At 40.1% G+C, this 12578-nt stretch overlaps 1 protein-coding gene across 1 annotated transcript; it reads left to right on the forward strand.

Moving 5' to 3' along the window:
* The first annotated feature begins 42 nt into the window (after window positions 1–42).
* On the forward strand, window positions 43–10903 carry YWHAH (tyrosine 3-monooxygenase/tryptophan 5-monooxygenase activation protein eta). Its single transcript, XM_072880050.1, has 2 exons — window positions 43–490; window positions 9467–10903. The coding sequence occupies exons 1-2, from the start codon at window positions 404–406 to the stop codon at window positions 10121–10123; spliced, it is 744 nt and encodes a 247-aa protein (XP_072736151.1). The 5' UTR covers window positions 43–403; the 3' UTR covers window positions 10124–10903.
* Window positions 10904–12578: the final 1675 nt, after the last annotated feature.

Below are 12578 nucleotides of genomic sequence, written 5' to 3' on the forward strand. Positions count from 1 at the left end.
CCCTCCCCTGCAGTCTCCTCAACTCCGCCCCCTCGTTGCCTTCCTAGCGCGCAGGCGCAGGCGGCGGCAGCAGCGCGAGGCTCCGAGCCGGGCGGAGAGGCGCGAGCTGCACACGCCGCGGAGGGGACGCAGCGAGCGCGCGGCTGCCCGCCTTGCCGCGGTCCGTGAGCGCGAGGCGCCAACCGTCGCCGGGCGAGGGCGGCCGGCGGGTGAGCGGCGGGTGAGGCGAGCCCAACGGTCGCGGAGAGCGCGAGCTGGTGAGCGAGCGTGAGGTGGCGGCGGCTCCGTTCAGGTTCCCTGCTCGCACCACCCGCGCGTTTCGAGGCGCAGGTCCCCGCCCCGCCTTTCCTCTCTCTCTGAGGGGCGCAGAGTGCCCAGCCCAGCAGCCACCACGGAAGCGGCTATGGGGGACCGAGAGCAGCTGCTGCAGCGAGCCCGCCTGGCCGAGCAGGCGGAGAGATACGACGACATGGCCTCGGCCATGAAGTCGGTGAGTGGGGCTGGTAGCGTGGCGGCTGTGGGTCATACCCGGGGAGGAGTGTGTAGGGTGGGTAGTGGCGGGGGAGGGAGGGAAAGGAAGTCCGGGCTGGTCCGAGGCGGAGTTGGGTCCCGGGGAGGATGCGAGCCGCCGGGTCCCACCCGTCGCGGTGAAGAAAGGAGGGCGGGAGCAAGAGCCTGACCATCCCGCTGGGACACCTCGCCGCCGTGTGGGGCGGTGCCCGTTACTACCTGCCTCCGGGAGAGAGGAGACAAGCAGTAGCCGGTCCAAACTGGACCTAGATCCCCCTTTTCTTTTGAATTTATTTTCTTTCTCCCTCACTTCCTTCATTCCCTCGTAACGACTCCCTTGCAGCCCTCCCGCTCCCCCGGCTGTCCCTGCCCCGGGGGTGTGGCTGTCCCCACGCCCTCCTCTCGCCTCTCTCCCCCATCCCCGCCAATCCGGCGCGCAGTGCAGCAGTTTGAATACTGCCCGCCTCTCTCCTCGCCGCGGCGGGAAGGCAGTGGATTCTTTCTCTGACCTCTGCCCAAGATGGGGTCCATCCTGGCGCACCGCCCCCCCCCCGGCTTCTGGGGGCTAGCGGTGGGGATGACGGATTTGACCTTGGGGTGCGTCTCCCCTTCTCGGGGAGTCTGGGACACGCGAGCGGTTGGGGGTGCTGGTCGGGTGGGATGGCCGCTGGGCGGGGGGTGTCTGGGGAAACTGCGCACGGTAAGAGGAGCCCCTTCCTTTTCTAGACGTTTCTTTTGCCTCGCGATAAAAGGCACGAATAGAGGCCTCACCCGCAAACGTGAGCACTCTGACTGAAGTATAGTTGCATCCGGGTATAAAAGCTACCCAGTGCACAGAGAGCGTGTCCCAAGCTTTAACGTTGCCTTTTTGCCTCCTCTTTGTAGGGTAACAAATTCTCAGTGCATTCCTTACCCAGTTGAATACTGACATGTGTTTAAACACTAAGTTACAGTTGCAACTCAGCTCCCTTCAGAACCAAGCAATGAAAATTACTTGTACTGACCTGTCTGTACTGATACCTAATAAAATTGCAGAATGATCAAACTTATTATGTCTAGTCCCTTTTTTAAAAACAAGGTATTCGTATAATCTGAATTTTAAGGGTAATGTTAATGCCAGTAAATGCTTAGCAGTGTCTTTGCTGTATCTGATTACAGTTGGTTTGTTCTTGCTGGTCTGTCCTTTGTGAACACCAAAAGACCCCAAGAGGAATCAAGTTTCCCTTGAGAGTACTGCTGTTTAAAGACACGAGATGATTTTGGTTTGAAAGAGCAGCTTCAAATGGAGTTCACGTTTTTGTTGCAAGAATCAATCCGTTTAGTCTCGTTCAGGGGCTGTGATGTATGTCGCCTCCCTTAAATGAGAGCAGTAAAAAGGCACTTATTTTGCTGCTCTTGTTCACTTTTGCTGTTGTGTCATAATAAATACTACAACCAGTCCAGTTCTAAAGCAGCAATACTTCTGAGTATCTCACTATCAGAGGCACTAGACACATTAAAATAAGCTGTATTTTAATGATATTGCTAGAATTCTTGGTACATATAATGTAGTAGTAACAGCTCTGTTTATCTCTCGAATCTCTTAATTGCTAAGTCTAAAAGATGGAGAAACCACTAAAATCCACTGCTGCTCTAGAATACTGTATTTCTAGCTGTAGTTAGTAGATAGCTTTTTATTTTTCCAAATATCGCTGCACTATAGTGTATGTATGGCTCTCTGAACATAGGTGAAACAAACAGAATACAGTTGCTATGCTTCAGGAAATATGTAAATAAAGTACATATAACTAATGTGTATGTCCAGTTGTCTTTTTAAACTGTCCTAATTATTCAATTTTCATTAATCTTGAGTCACGGTATTCTCCTCTGTAATGCTACTTCTGCTCTCAAATAAGTTGCATAATGATGAGCTTCTGTAATGGCGAGCTTGGGAACACTTTGCAAGTGAGCTGAGTTTTGAGCATTTATGAGATATTAAATTATAGATACTGTAAAAATACAAAAATTAAATCTGAATTTAAAAGGCAACAGTTTCCTTTTTTAAGCTGTTCATACACTGTTGCATGCCTATAATGTAGCATCTCTCGGTTACTTGGCTTTCACAGGTGTTCACTCTCGCGTGGTAATTTCCAGAATGCTCTTCAGTGTTGAAGTTGATTTTGTAGGTCTGAGCATAAGCTCTTATGAAATGTTGGTATGTGGGCTGTCCTCACACAGCTAACATTTCCTTCAATTTCAGTGATTGTAAATAACAGCTATTAAGAGAACTTTTTATCCATATAGAATAATACTCAAATAATCTTCTTGCACTTCAGAGATGTTAGACTTCCTTCAACAGGAAATCAGTGTCCTAGCTCGGGTATCTATTATCAGTGCAGGATATCTTGATTTGAAAAGTTTCTTTTAAATTTTTTTTTTAAATCTCTGAATATAACTTATCTGATGGTTTTTAAAGGTGCTATATGAAAATAGTGTGCTTCCAGTGTAAATAGAAATCTGGATGGTAAATTTCAGTTCTGGATATTTATCACCACACTTACAATACACTCTGTAGCCAACAGCCTGATAGGTACTCCTAAAACATAAAGTAACGAAGCCTATTTTAGCAAAAGCATATTTGCATTATTTTTGAGACTGCCACTGAAGGAAGAAAAAGCATGACAAGACTGCCATTTCAGCTCTCGGTATAAAGCGGGAGAAACACTTGTTTTTCAGTCCTACCAGTTCCTTCTTTTAAAGAAAAGCCAGATGAAGTAGCAGTTGTAGCTTAAATAAGGAAACTACTGCTCAATAATAACATTTTTTGTTGCTGTTAAACTTCTTTTCTTGGAAGAATTCTAGTATTTTGGCTTATAATGTGTAGACAGGAGAGGAAAGTGAAACATTCACTTAGTTTACTGTTGTAAATTAATGAGTTTAGTTTACTTTTTTTCAGCTAAAATTATTTTAATAGAAAATCCAATTGTATGTACGTGTGCCTCTACTAAATGGCATTCTTCCAAGGGGTGTGGCATTCGCATTGCATTAAATGCTGCTCCAGGATTCCAACTACTTGAAATAACCCTACACGGTAGGTAAAAAAACTACTTTTCAACACACTAGGGAAAAATTTGCTTTTAGTGTAAGTGTTAAAGGTTCTCACTTGATGGAACAAATACTCTAGCATATTGAGAATATGCTAGAGTATTGAGAATTTTAGCTGTATAAACCCTTCGTATTTCAGATGGTATCAGTCCTAATATGTAGTGCTCAGGAGCTCTATTAATTTATGTTGCTTTTGCCATATAGATACATAGCAGGTAGAGAGTTAGAATTGGTAAGATGAATCAGAGTTATGCGAGATGTATAATTTTAAGATTAGTCACGTGTGAAGTACTACTACTCAGGGTGAAATAAATTTAAGTCTTGGTATGATCTACAGTTTTAAACAAAATAGTTTGAGGTTTTAGTTTAATTTGTAGGCTTTGTCTATATACATAAATGGACTTAAAAGTTTGGGATGTTCCATATTTTTAGTAATGTATCACTGAGTTCTTCACATCAGTGTCTGGTTGTGGGTTAATGAAGTGTGTGTGTGTAGGAGGGGGGAATGAGGTGCATTTACTGTAAATAATATCCTCCCCTGCTGTGCAATGACTTCCTTACTATGGTTTTATATAGTAAATGTAGCTATAGAACTTCCAATGCTTGATATAAAATACTGAAGACGCGTGATGCAAGAAACTGATCTGGTTTAAATTCATTAGTCTGGTTTCTATTTGTTCAAAAATTATGGACTGTATACCTTTGTATCAGGAGAGTTTTAATGATTAAACCTGACTTTATACTGGCTCAGGTATAGTCATTTTTGCAGCAGCTTGCTAAGAACTGGCTCTAACTCTGACTTACATGCTCTAGCTAACAAAACAGAAGTATGATCCCATACATTCAATTGACCTGGGTCAAACTCTACTAGGTAATCTGACAGTGCATCATAGATCTGCTGTCAGTTGTGGAACCTTCACTTTGGTGTGCTTTCCATGTGAAAGTAACTCAGCTTGGTATGGCCTGTGTGGGATCACACACAGGTAAGTAATGCCACACTCATCAGCGTGTGTAGTTAGGAATTCCAGGATTCCTTTTATATACTCCCATTTATTTCCCAGCAAACTGTGAAAGAACTTGGGCATAAAGCAGAGGAGGAGATACATGTAAGTATTGTAGAAATAAAATTATTTAGATTGTGTTCTTGTTATGAAAAGCAGACTGTCAGTCTGAACAAAAACTGCTAGCAGATCATAGCCTGTGTGTTCGATTGCATCATCTGGCTCAGGACTGAAAATGACCCCAAACTTAGGTGTGTGTGAGAGAGGTGTGTTTGCATAAGGAAAGTACAGAGTAACACCTGAGTAAGTAAATACTACTTTGAAGTCATACTACAAATGGCTTTTCATCTTTTAAGTGCTTCTCTTTCTCCTAACAGCCATTATAAGGAAGTGTCTCTATGTCTAAAATGTAAAACTAAATTGTTGCAGTCCAGGATCTTTTCTATTAAGGAAAGGCTATAGGTAGAATGGAAGATAGGAAGAAATAAATTTCCTTCAGCATTTCAACTTTTCTTTTTCTCTACATTATCCCCACATGTGAAGAGAAACGTCTGTTTTTATCTACTTTGCTCATGTATCTGAAATAGATAAAACAGTAGATAGCTCCACAAAGGTTACATGCTTTCCTTTGAGTCTAGTTTCTTGTAATATAGCTGTTACACCAGGGAGGTAGATGTGATTTTTAGATACATCTACATAGAGGATCAGCATTTTTTAGCTAGGATGGGGGATAATTTGCCATTTCCCTCTCAGAAATCACCAGCTTCAAAATGAGAAGGAAATAGTTCAGGACTAATGAAATAAAAAATAGGGGGAGGGAAATGACACTGACAACCTGAAGCGTGTTGAAAGGTGACGCTAGGAAGGAATGAGCTTTGCTCCAAGCATTGGAAACTTTGGCCCCAGAAGAACAACTAGTGTGAAACTGCTGGTTTGTTAGGCTGAGTTCCTGCTCCTGCGCTCCACATCAGATGCTGCCTTCTTTGAAAGTGATTATCAGTTTCTAGGTTAAGTTAACAGAATCTGCTAGGGGTATAAATTATGCCCAGGAATGGCATGGCATTGGTATTTTAACTGTATCTTATTTGAAGAAGTAATTTCGCTTTGTGGTTCGAGGCTTGCGGCAGTGCTGTATGCGGTCTTCTGGCTATGATATGTTGTATTTGTTACAGCAGCTGCTCACAAATGACTTCTTGTACTTTATGCTAGCTTTGTATAGCTTTATTGTGGAATAGTAATGCTTTGCCATCTGACTGTTAGGGCTTGCATTTGGAAAGGCAATACCTTTGACAAAGGGGTGACTAGTTGACAAACATTATTTCTACTCTCTTATCCAGAATTTTACAGTTCAGTGATTTATTTTTTTTATTTGTCACTAGGCGTTTAGAAAACATTTTTGGAAGTCATAGTTGGCAGAGCAGATTTTTATTTCTATTTTTATGCAGTCTAAAAAGGCTGTACTCATTACCAAAAACCCAGTAGTTTTGAGATGGACTTGAGCTGATGGTAGTTGCTGATTCTCTAAGATATGTCAGTAACTATTGATACATCTTGAAGCTAGTAAACATCTCCTAAGCATGTTGAATTAGCTTCTCTGTTAGTTTTTCCTTTTTACTTTAAGGAATGGTTTCAAGGTGAGTTTAAGTCAGTCTTGGGAATTAAATTATACAGCAGCCTAGTGATGAGCTGGAATTGTCTCTTAATTAGAAGTCTCTTAGTCTTATTTCTCAGATACTTTCATGTTTTGATAAGGAGTTAACATTCTTTTTCCACATGTGAACAACTGTTCTATGAACTAACAGCAGTTAGTCCTGAGAGATGGCTTTTTTCCTGGGCTTTTTCTGTTGTGCTTTACATGAACGTATCTTTAGTATTCCCTGCTATTTCTCAATCTTGCTGTGTCAGGATAAGTTTTATTAGTCTGGTGCTTATTGGGAGTTTCAGCAAATTTACTCAGCCCAAGCTGATGCAACAGCTAAACCTTAACTGGCTAGTCTAAATATAGTATGAAGATGCTTCCAAAAGTTACACTGCATTTTAAAGATTGTACTGTAGACCTACTTTTAATACTTAATGTTGAGTAAAGACCAGTCAAGATTACTAGAGTTCATGCTAGACTTTACAAGATCCTCCCTCTATTAATGTGATCTTCAGAAATTTCTGCAAATATGCTGTTTATCAACACTTGCACTGAATTTTGGTTGTGATTAGGGAAGGTCAGAAGACTTTTCAGGTGTAGGTTATCTGCAATTGCAGTGGCTCCTGTGCAAGTGGGCTTTATAAATCAACTTTTTCTGGGTGGGTGTTGTGATGCATTTTCTGCAATTAAAAATTAGTAACACCAGAAGAGAGACAATAGACTGGAAAAAAACTTGGAATACTCTTTCAAGGCTTTGGTATTGCTGTAAGATTTTGTCTCTTGTGACAAAATGGATGAAATTTGAAACCAGATTAATTTCTCTCACCTTAAGTAAATACACCAGCTATATAGCATAGTAAAAATTTAGGGTTTAGTACTCAAAATTTTTTGATGGTTCCCAGGACATTTATCATGTACTGTAAAATGTCATTTTGGTGTTTTGAGTACACAGAAGACCTCTGTCTCTAAAAGTTCCTATTAGAAAGTTTAAGAAACCACCCTAAGGAGGTAGAAGAAATAATTATAGCAAAGTTTAGGATGACTGCATATCTTTTTTCTTGTTATTGAATACTTAAATACCAGCATTTAGGAGGATATTTAGTTTGAGGTAGGGGGAAAGGGATGAAGGTGAAGGTAGCAGTTAGCTGAGGGTAAAGAACAGAGGTGGTAAGTGGAGGATGAGGCGAAAAATGGAGAGGATGATGTATCAGGTGAAGAATTAGGATAGCTGTGGTTGCAGTCATCTTGTAGCTTTAATTTGTTTTGTATGGAGCCTGGACTGCAAAGCCAGGAGGTGGTATTTCTGTTACTATTGTCCTGTCCCGCTAAGTCTCATCCTCAATTATTTTTGTGTCTTGTATACTTTTACATACTCAGTTTTTATTTTTGTGGGTAATATAGCTCAGGAGTATATTAACAGATCAAGATTTTTTTTTTCTATTTTTCTTTTGAATACTGTAAAGATAATGAAGACAGGTGGGGGGGAAAGGATTTATTAGTGTGGTTAAATGATGTTTAAGTTTTAGCAAAACATTACTGACTCCTTTAAGTCAACCACTGTGTTTGAGGACTTGCAGTGAACTTTCAAGCAAAGTCCTCCAGCAGTGCAGGAATGACCAAGTGATTATTAATCTTCTTTGGTGGGTTTCTTTATTTTATTTTTGTAAAAGCAAATGCTGTCCTAATAGACTGTAGGGAACAAAAAGCTCTTAGCTGAGCCTTTACGTCTTGAGGGAGTTAATGTCTTTACTAGAGAGCAGAGATTGTTGGGGGAGGGACTGTTGGGAGGATGTTGAGTGGAAGCTGTGAAGAAGATTATGAAGATGTCATTAGAGTTGATTCCTGTGCATTTCACCCTCTGTAGATTGTCTCTAATTGTATTAGGCCAGGTAGAGAAGTGTGTTTTGGGAGTTTGGGTTCCTGAGCTGTGGGGAAAAGGCATTTTGGAGATAAAACTAATTGACTTAGAATATTTTAAGAACAAAACCTAAATTTGAAAGTAAGCTATCTTTTATTGTAACAGTTATAATTCATATAAATTATTTTTTAGACTTGGAAGGATGCACATTTATTGGATGGTTCCCTGGCTACACCAGCAGTCTCAGAATAGTGAAAATATTTGTGACTTAATTATTTGTAGTATGTAAGTATTTGGTTGCAAACATTCTGATGACTGTCAAGCAGTGTAAATATGCACATTTTTAGAGAAATAGTTAATGATTTTAGCAGTGTCTGAGCGAGGACAAGTTTACTTTCACACCAAAGTACATAGCCTTAGAATTATAGTGACTTCTTTTAATAAGTTAATGCAGTATGCTTAAAGTAATGGAGTTACATTTTTCACACTAATTCCTGTGAGTTTAATTTCATGTTTGTAAATTTGCAAAAGTAGAACAACTTCAAGTGACTCTTAAGTCTGATAGGTTTTATTTCCTGAATTAACACAGCAAGCGAAATAGGCCTAAATACAGTATTAGAAGTATTATCCTTTCTCAGCTTTTTGTAATAGGAATTTGGAGTTGATCATGGCTTTTTTTTTTATTGATTTCCTGTTCTATTTCTATGCAGTTTCTTTCATGTCCTATCCCTGAAATTTGCCTGCCACCAGTTAGCAGCCACCAGTTAGCAGAAATCAGGATAGCTTTTGTATTACATTGTATAATTGCTCACTAGGTGACAGAAAGATACTATGAAAACACTAATTCCATTTGTACTATGCAGAGCTTAATCATAATAACTGCAGTGCTTCCATCTCTGCTGTTGAATGAAAGAAAGCAGCAGGGGAGAGAAGTGCAAGAACTGTACCAGTTTCCAGTGTCTGTGCTGTGTTCCAGATTCATGAAACTGGTATTTTAGGTGCATTTAAATTCATCGCCAAGTGTGTCGTCTGCATAATTATAGCAAAGACTTCCTAAAAAAACCTGAATTTTTCTTCTGTGAATGCTTCTCCATTACACAAGCCTGACTTGCTTTTATTCAGTGAATGTGCTTTGCAATGGCTTCTAAATATCTGTTCTATTACAACAGAACTGTGGGGTTTTCATTCTTTTAAATCTTGACTGCAGAAACGGTTTTAAACTTTCAATGTTACAAATTGACTCCTGTCTAGAAGGAATTTGGGGATCTAGAAGGAATTTTCAATTTTGCACTTCATGATGGAAGTATCAAAGGAAGTTTGCATGCTCTTCTCTAAGACAAACCCTTTAAATTTGATCTTTGTCTGTATTTTCAGGTAACTGAGCTGAATGAGCCTCTCTCAAATGAGGATAGAAACCTGCTGTCTGTAGCCTACAAGAATGTAGTTGGAGCTAGACGATCTTCCTGGCGTGTCATCAGCAGCATAGAGCAGAAGACTATGTCAGATGGGAATGAGAAGAAGCTGGAGAAGGTTAAAGCCTATAGGGAGAAGATAGAAAAGGAGCTTGAGACAGTCTGCAATGATGTTTTGGCTCTCCTAGATAAATACTTGATCAAGAACTGCAATGACTTCCAGTATGAGAGCAAGGTCTTTTATCTGAAAATGAAAGGGGATTACTACCGCTATTTGGCAGAAGTTGCTGCTGGAGAGAAGAAGAACAGTGTTGTGGAAGCCTCAGAAGCTGCCTATAAAGAGGCTTTTGAAATCAGCAAAGAGCACATGCAGCCCACTCACCCAATTAGGCTTGGCCTGGCACTCAATTTCTCAGTGTTCTACTATGAAATCCAGAATGCTCCTGAGCAGGCCTGCCTTTTAGCCAAACAAGCCTTTGATGATGCCATAGCAGAGCTGGACACACTAAATGAGGATTCCTACAAGGACTCCACTCTCATCATGCAGTTACTTCGAGATAACCTCACTCTGTGGACGAGTGACCAGCAAGATGAAGAAGCAGGAGAGGGCAATAATTAAAAAGCTTTCCTCCAATCCCTCTTTCATCCACGTCACCATCCCCATCATCACCAATATTTCCTTGCCACAGTCACACTAAATATCTAGTGCTAAGCATATCTGTATTGTACAGCTGTTCAGATCTGCTGTCCACTTTATCAAGAAGCAGTTTCAGATGAGTCTTCATGGGCATTGATGGATTGATTGGTTTATTGGCCCTATTTATCTCAGTTGCACTTGAACAGTGCAGAAAGATGCATAGTAAATGAGGCAATTTTAGTTTGCCTGTTGATTGGAAAATACGCGCAAGAATATGGAAAGTGATTGAAGATGATTAGGTTCCAGTTAAAATTTTTTCCATTTGGAATGAGCTGACAGTTCTGTTAAGCAGTACATTTTGTGCATGCAAAGTAAATTAGCCACCCCAAATTTTTTTCAGTCAATGAAAACAGTTAAGCTGATGTGAAATGACAACCCTGTTCATCAGTTTACAATAAACTGTTTGAAATGTGAGGTTTCAGTAGCAATTTGGTTTTTTGCCTCTAACTTATGTGCACAGTTTCTTTTAATGCAGTGCATCTACCTAAGAGTTTTGATACTTGTAACCTTTTGCAGTTGTTTTGAAGAATCATGAATTTATTTTTTGTAAACTCTTTGGCTGTTTAGTTGTCTCTGTATTCTGACAACACTATGTCAATATTAGCCCATGTTAAGACGAATGACTGAGATGCCAGACTTCTAAATTAAATGTTTTGGAATTAAATGAATAAAATAAAATGCTGCTTCGGGGATGTTATCTCTACATAAGCTGTCCTGTCTTTTGTTCAGAGCAGAGATTGAGTTACCTAACACATCACTAATGGGTTAAAACATATTTAATCAAAAGTTTAATGAGAAGTTGCCTTACATGCTAAAAAAAACCCCAAAACCCAAAAAACCAGTATGCTGAAAAGAAGAAAAAAAACCCCAAACAAATTCCCATAAAACCCCCACAGCTATCTAAACTGGTACTGCTCACCTGTCTTGAAGTGGAGTTTCCAAAGGTATATTTAGTTATATGCTTGGTAGGGCAGTTGTAATGCAGTGCTGCCCAGGAGCTGAAAAGTTGTGAAGAACATTACTTGTCATACCATGTAGAGACTTGCATTTGCTTCTGTCCGCTGTAACTTCTAAACTTTTTTTTCTGAAGCACTAGCCACCAAATCACCTTTACACATGAAAATCCCAGTAACTTTATTTCATATTTACCTGCTTCAAACAGAAGCAGTATTTGTTCTTAAAGAATGCCTCTCTGTTTTAGCTAACTTAAGTCTAGTCCCCAAGCTTATGTTGTTGGTTTTGGGTTTTTTTCTCCCAATAGTTAGTGTATATGTATATTTATTGGTTCCGTACATACTTCTGTAATGGTATGTGGCAGAAGCAGGAAAAGTTAGCTGTTACACATCGCTGTACCCAGACTGCTGCTTGGCATCTGAGCTAGCTCTCAAAAGTCATCTAAGTTCTCATTTATCTAAATCTCTTTTTTCTTTGATTTGTGCAATAAATATTACTGGTCTGAATACCCACAACAACTACTCATATTTTTTAAAAGCAGCGCACTGGTTATTTTTAAGTATCTGAAGGATTAGCATTTTTAATGGTAGATTTGTGTGTATTTATATATTCTATCATCTACGTAATTCTAGCTTTATTACATCAGTAAAGTTGGCAACGATTGGAAGACTAATGCAATATCTGACAAAGATGAAAATATAGATTCTTCATGTGCTATTGTATAATCTTGAGGTGCTTGACCTCCTAAAGTAGAAGTGTGTACTTAATATAAATTACTACTGTCTGCCAGGGCCTGTTCTGGAAGTCACTTCTTCTCATTTGCTCCTGTTCCACAAACAGTATACACGTCCCTGTTTTCCAGTTCCCCTTTTTGCAAGTAAGCCTTGCAGGAGTCTTTTGGCCAGTAATAGCCATTTGGGCTTTACCTGTCTCCTAGATTCCTATAGCTTCTCTTCCTTTCCTTCCTCTCAGATCTGCTTACCTGCCCCTGTGGGACCAAGGTAAAACTTGGCAATAAGACTGCCTTTTTATCTTGAAATACTCTGGCTGGTTAATTACTACTATTATTGGCAATCGCTAGATTTACTTTCTTCCTGTTTATACAAGTACCACTATCTTTTTGTTAATTCAAAAGCTAAGGAGTCCTTTCTCATTTTAGTTACTGTCTTGTGCAGATCCTTGTCACAAAACTATGAGTGTTACATAGTCTGCAAGCGAGTCGGCAGGTCTCTGACATCTCTGGAGTAGGCAGTTGAGGATTAGCTATTGACCTGGTGCATAAGATCCAAAACGGAGACCAAAGGGATTCTGTAGAATGGTGCAGTTCCTGGGTGCTTTAATAATTTCTGGTAGGAAAGTTCACAAAGTATACCCATCAGGTTGTTGTGGTTGTCTGTATTGCCATTAATCTGGGTAAATCTTT

Source organism: Ciconia boyciana, chromosome 15 (assembly GCF_034638445.1).
Source record: "Ciconia boyciana chromosome 15, ASM3463844v1, whole genome shotgun sequence".
NCBI lineage: Eukaryota > Metazoa > Chordata > Aves > Ciconiiformes > Ciconiidae > Ciconia > Ciconia boyciana.

What these genes read in the sequence shown, in the direction of transcription:
- YWHAH (XM_072880050.1), top strand. Translation starts at nt 404, where the DNA reads ATGGGGGACCGAGAGCAGCTGCTGCAGCGAGCCCGCCTGGCCGAGCAG. An exon ending in TGGCCTCGGCCATGAAGTCG is followed by an intron (nt 491 to 9,466) that starts GTGAGTGGGGCT and finishes CTGTATTTTCAG; the next exon opens with GTAACTGAGCTGAATGAGCC.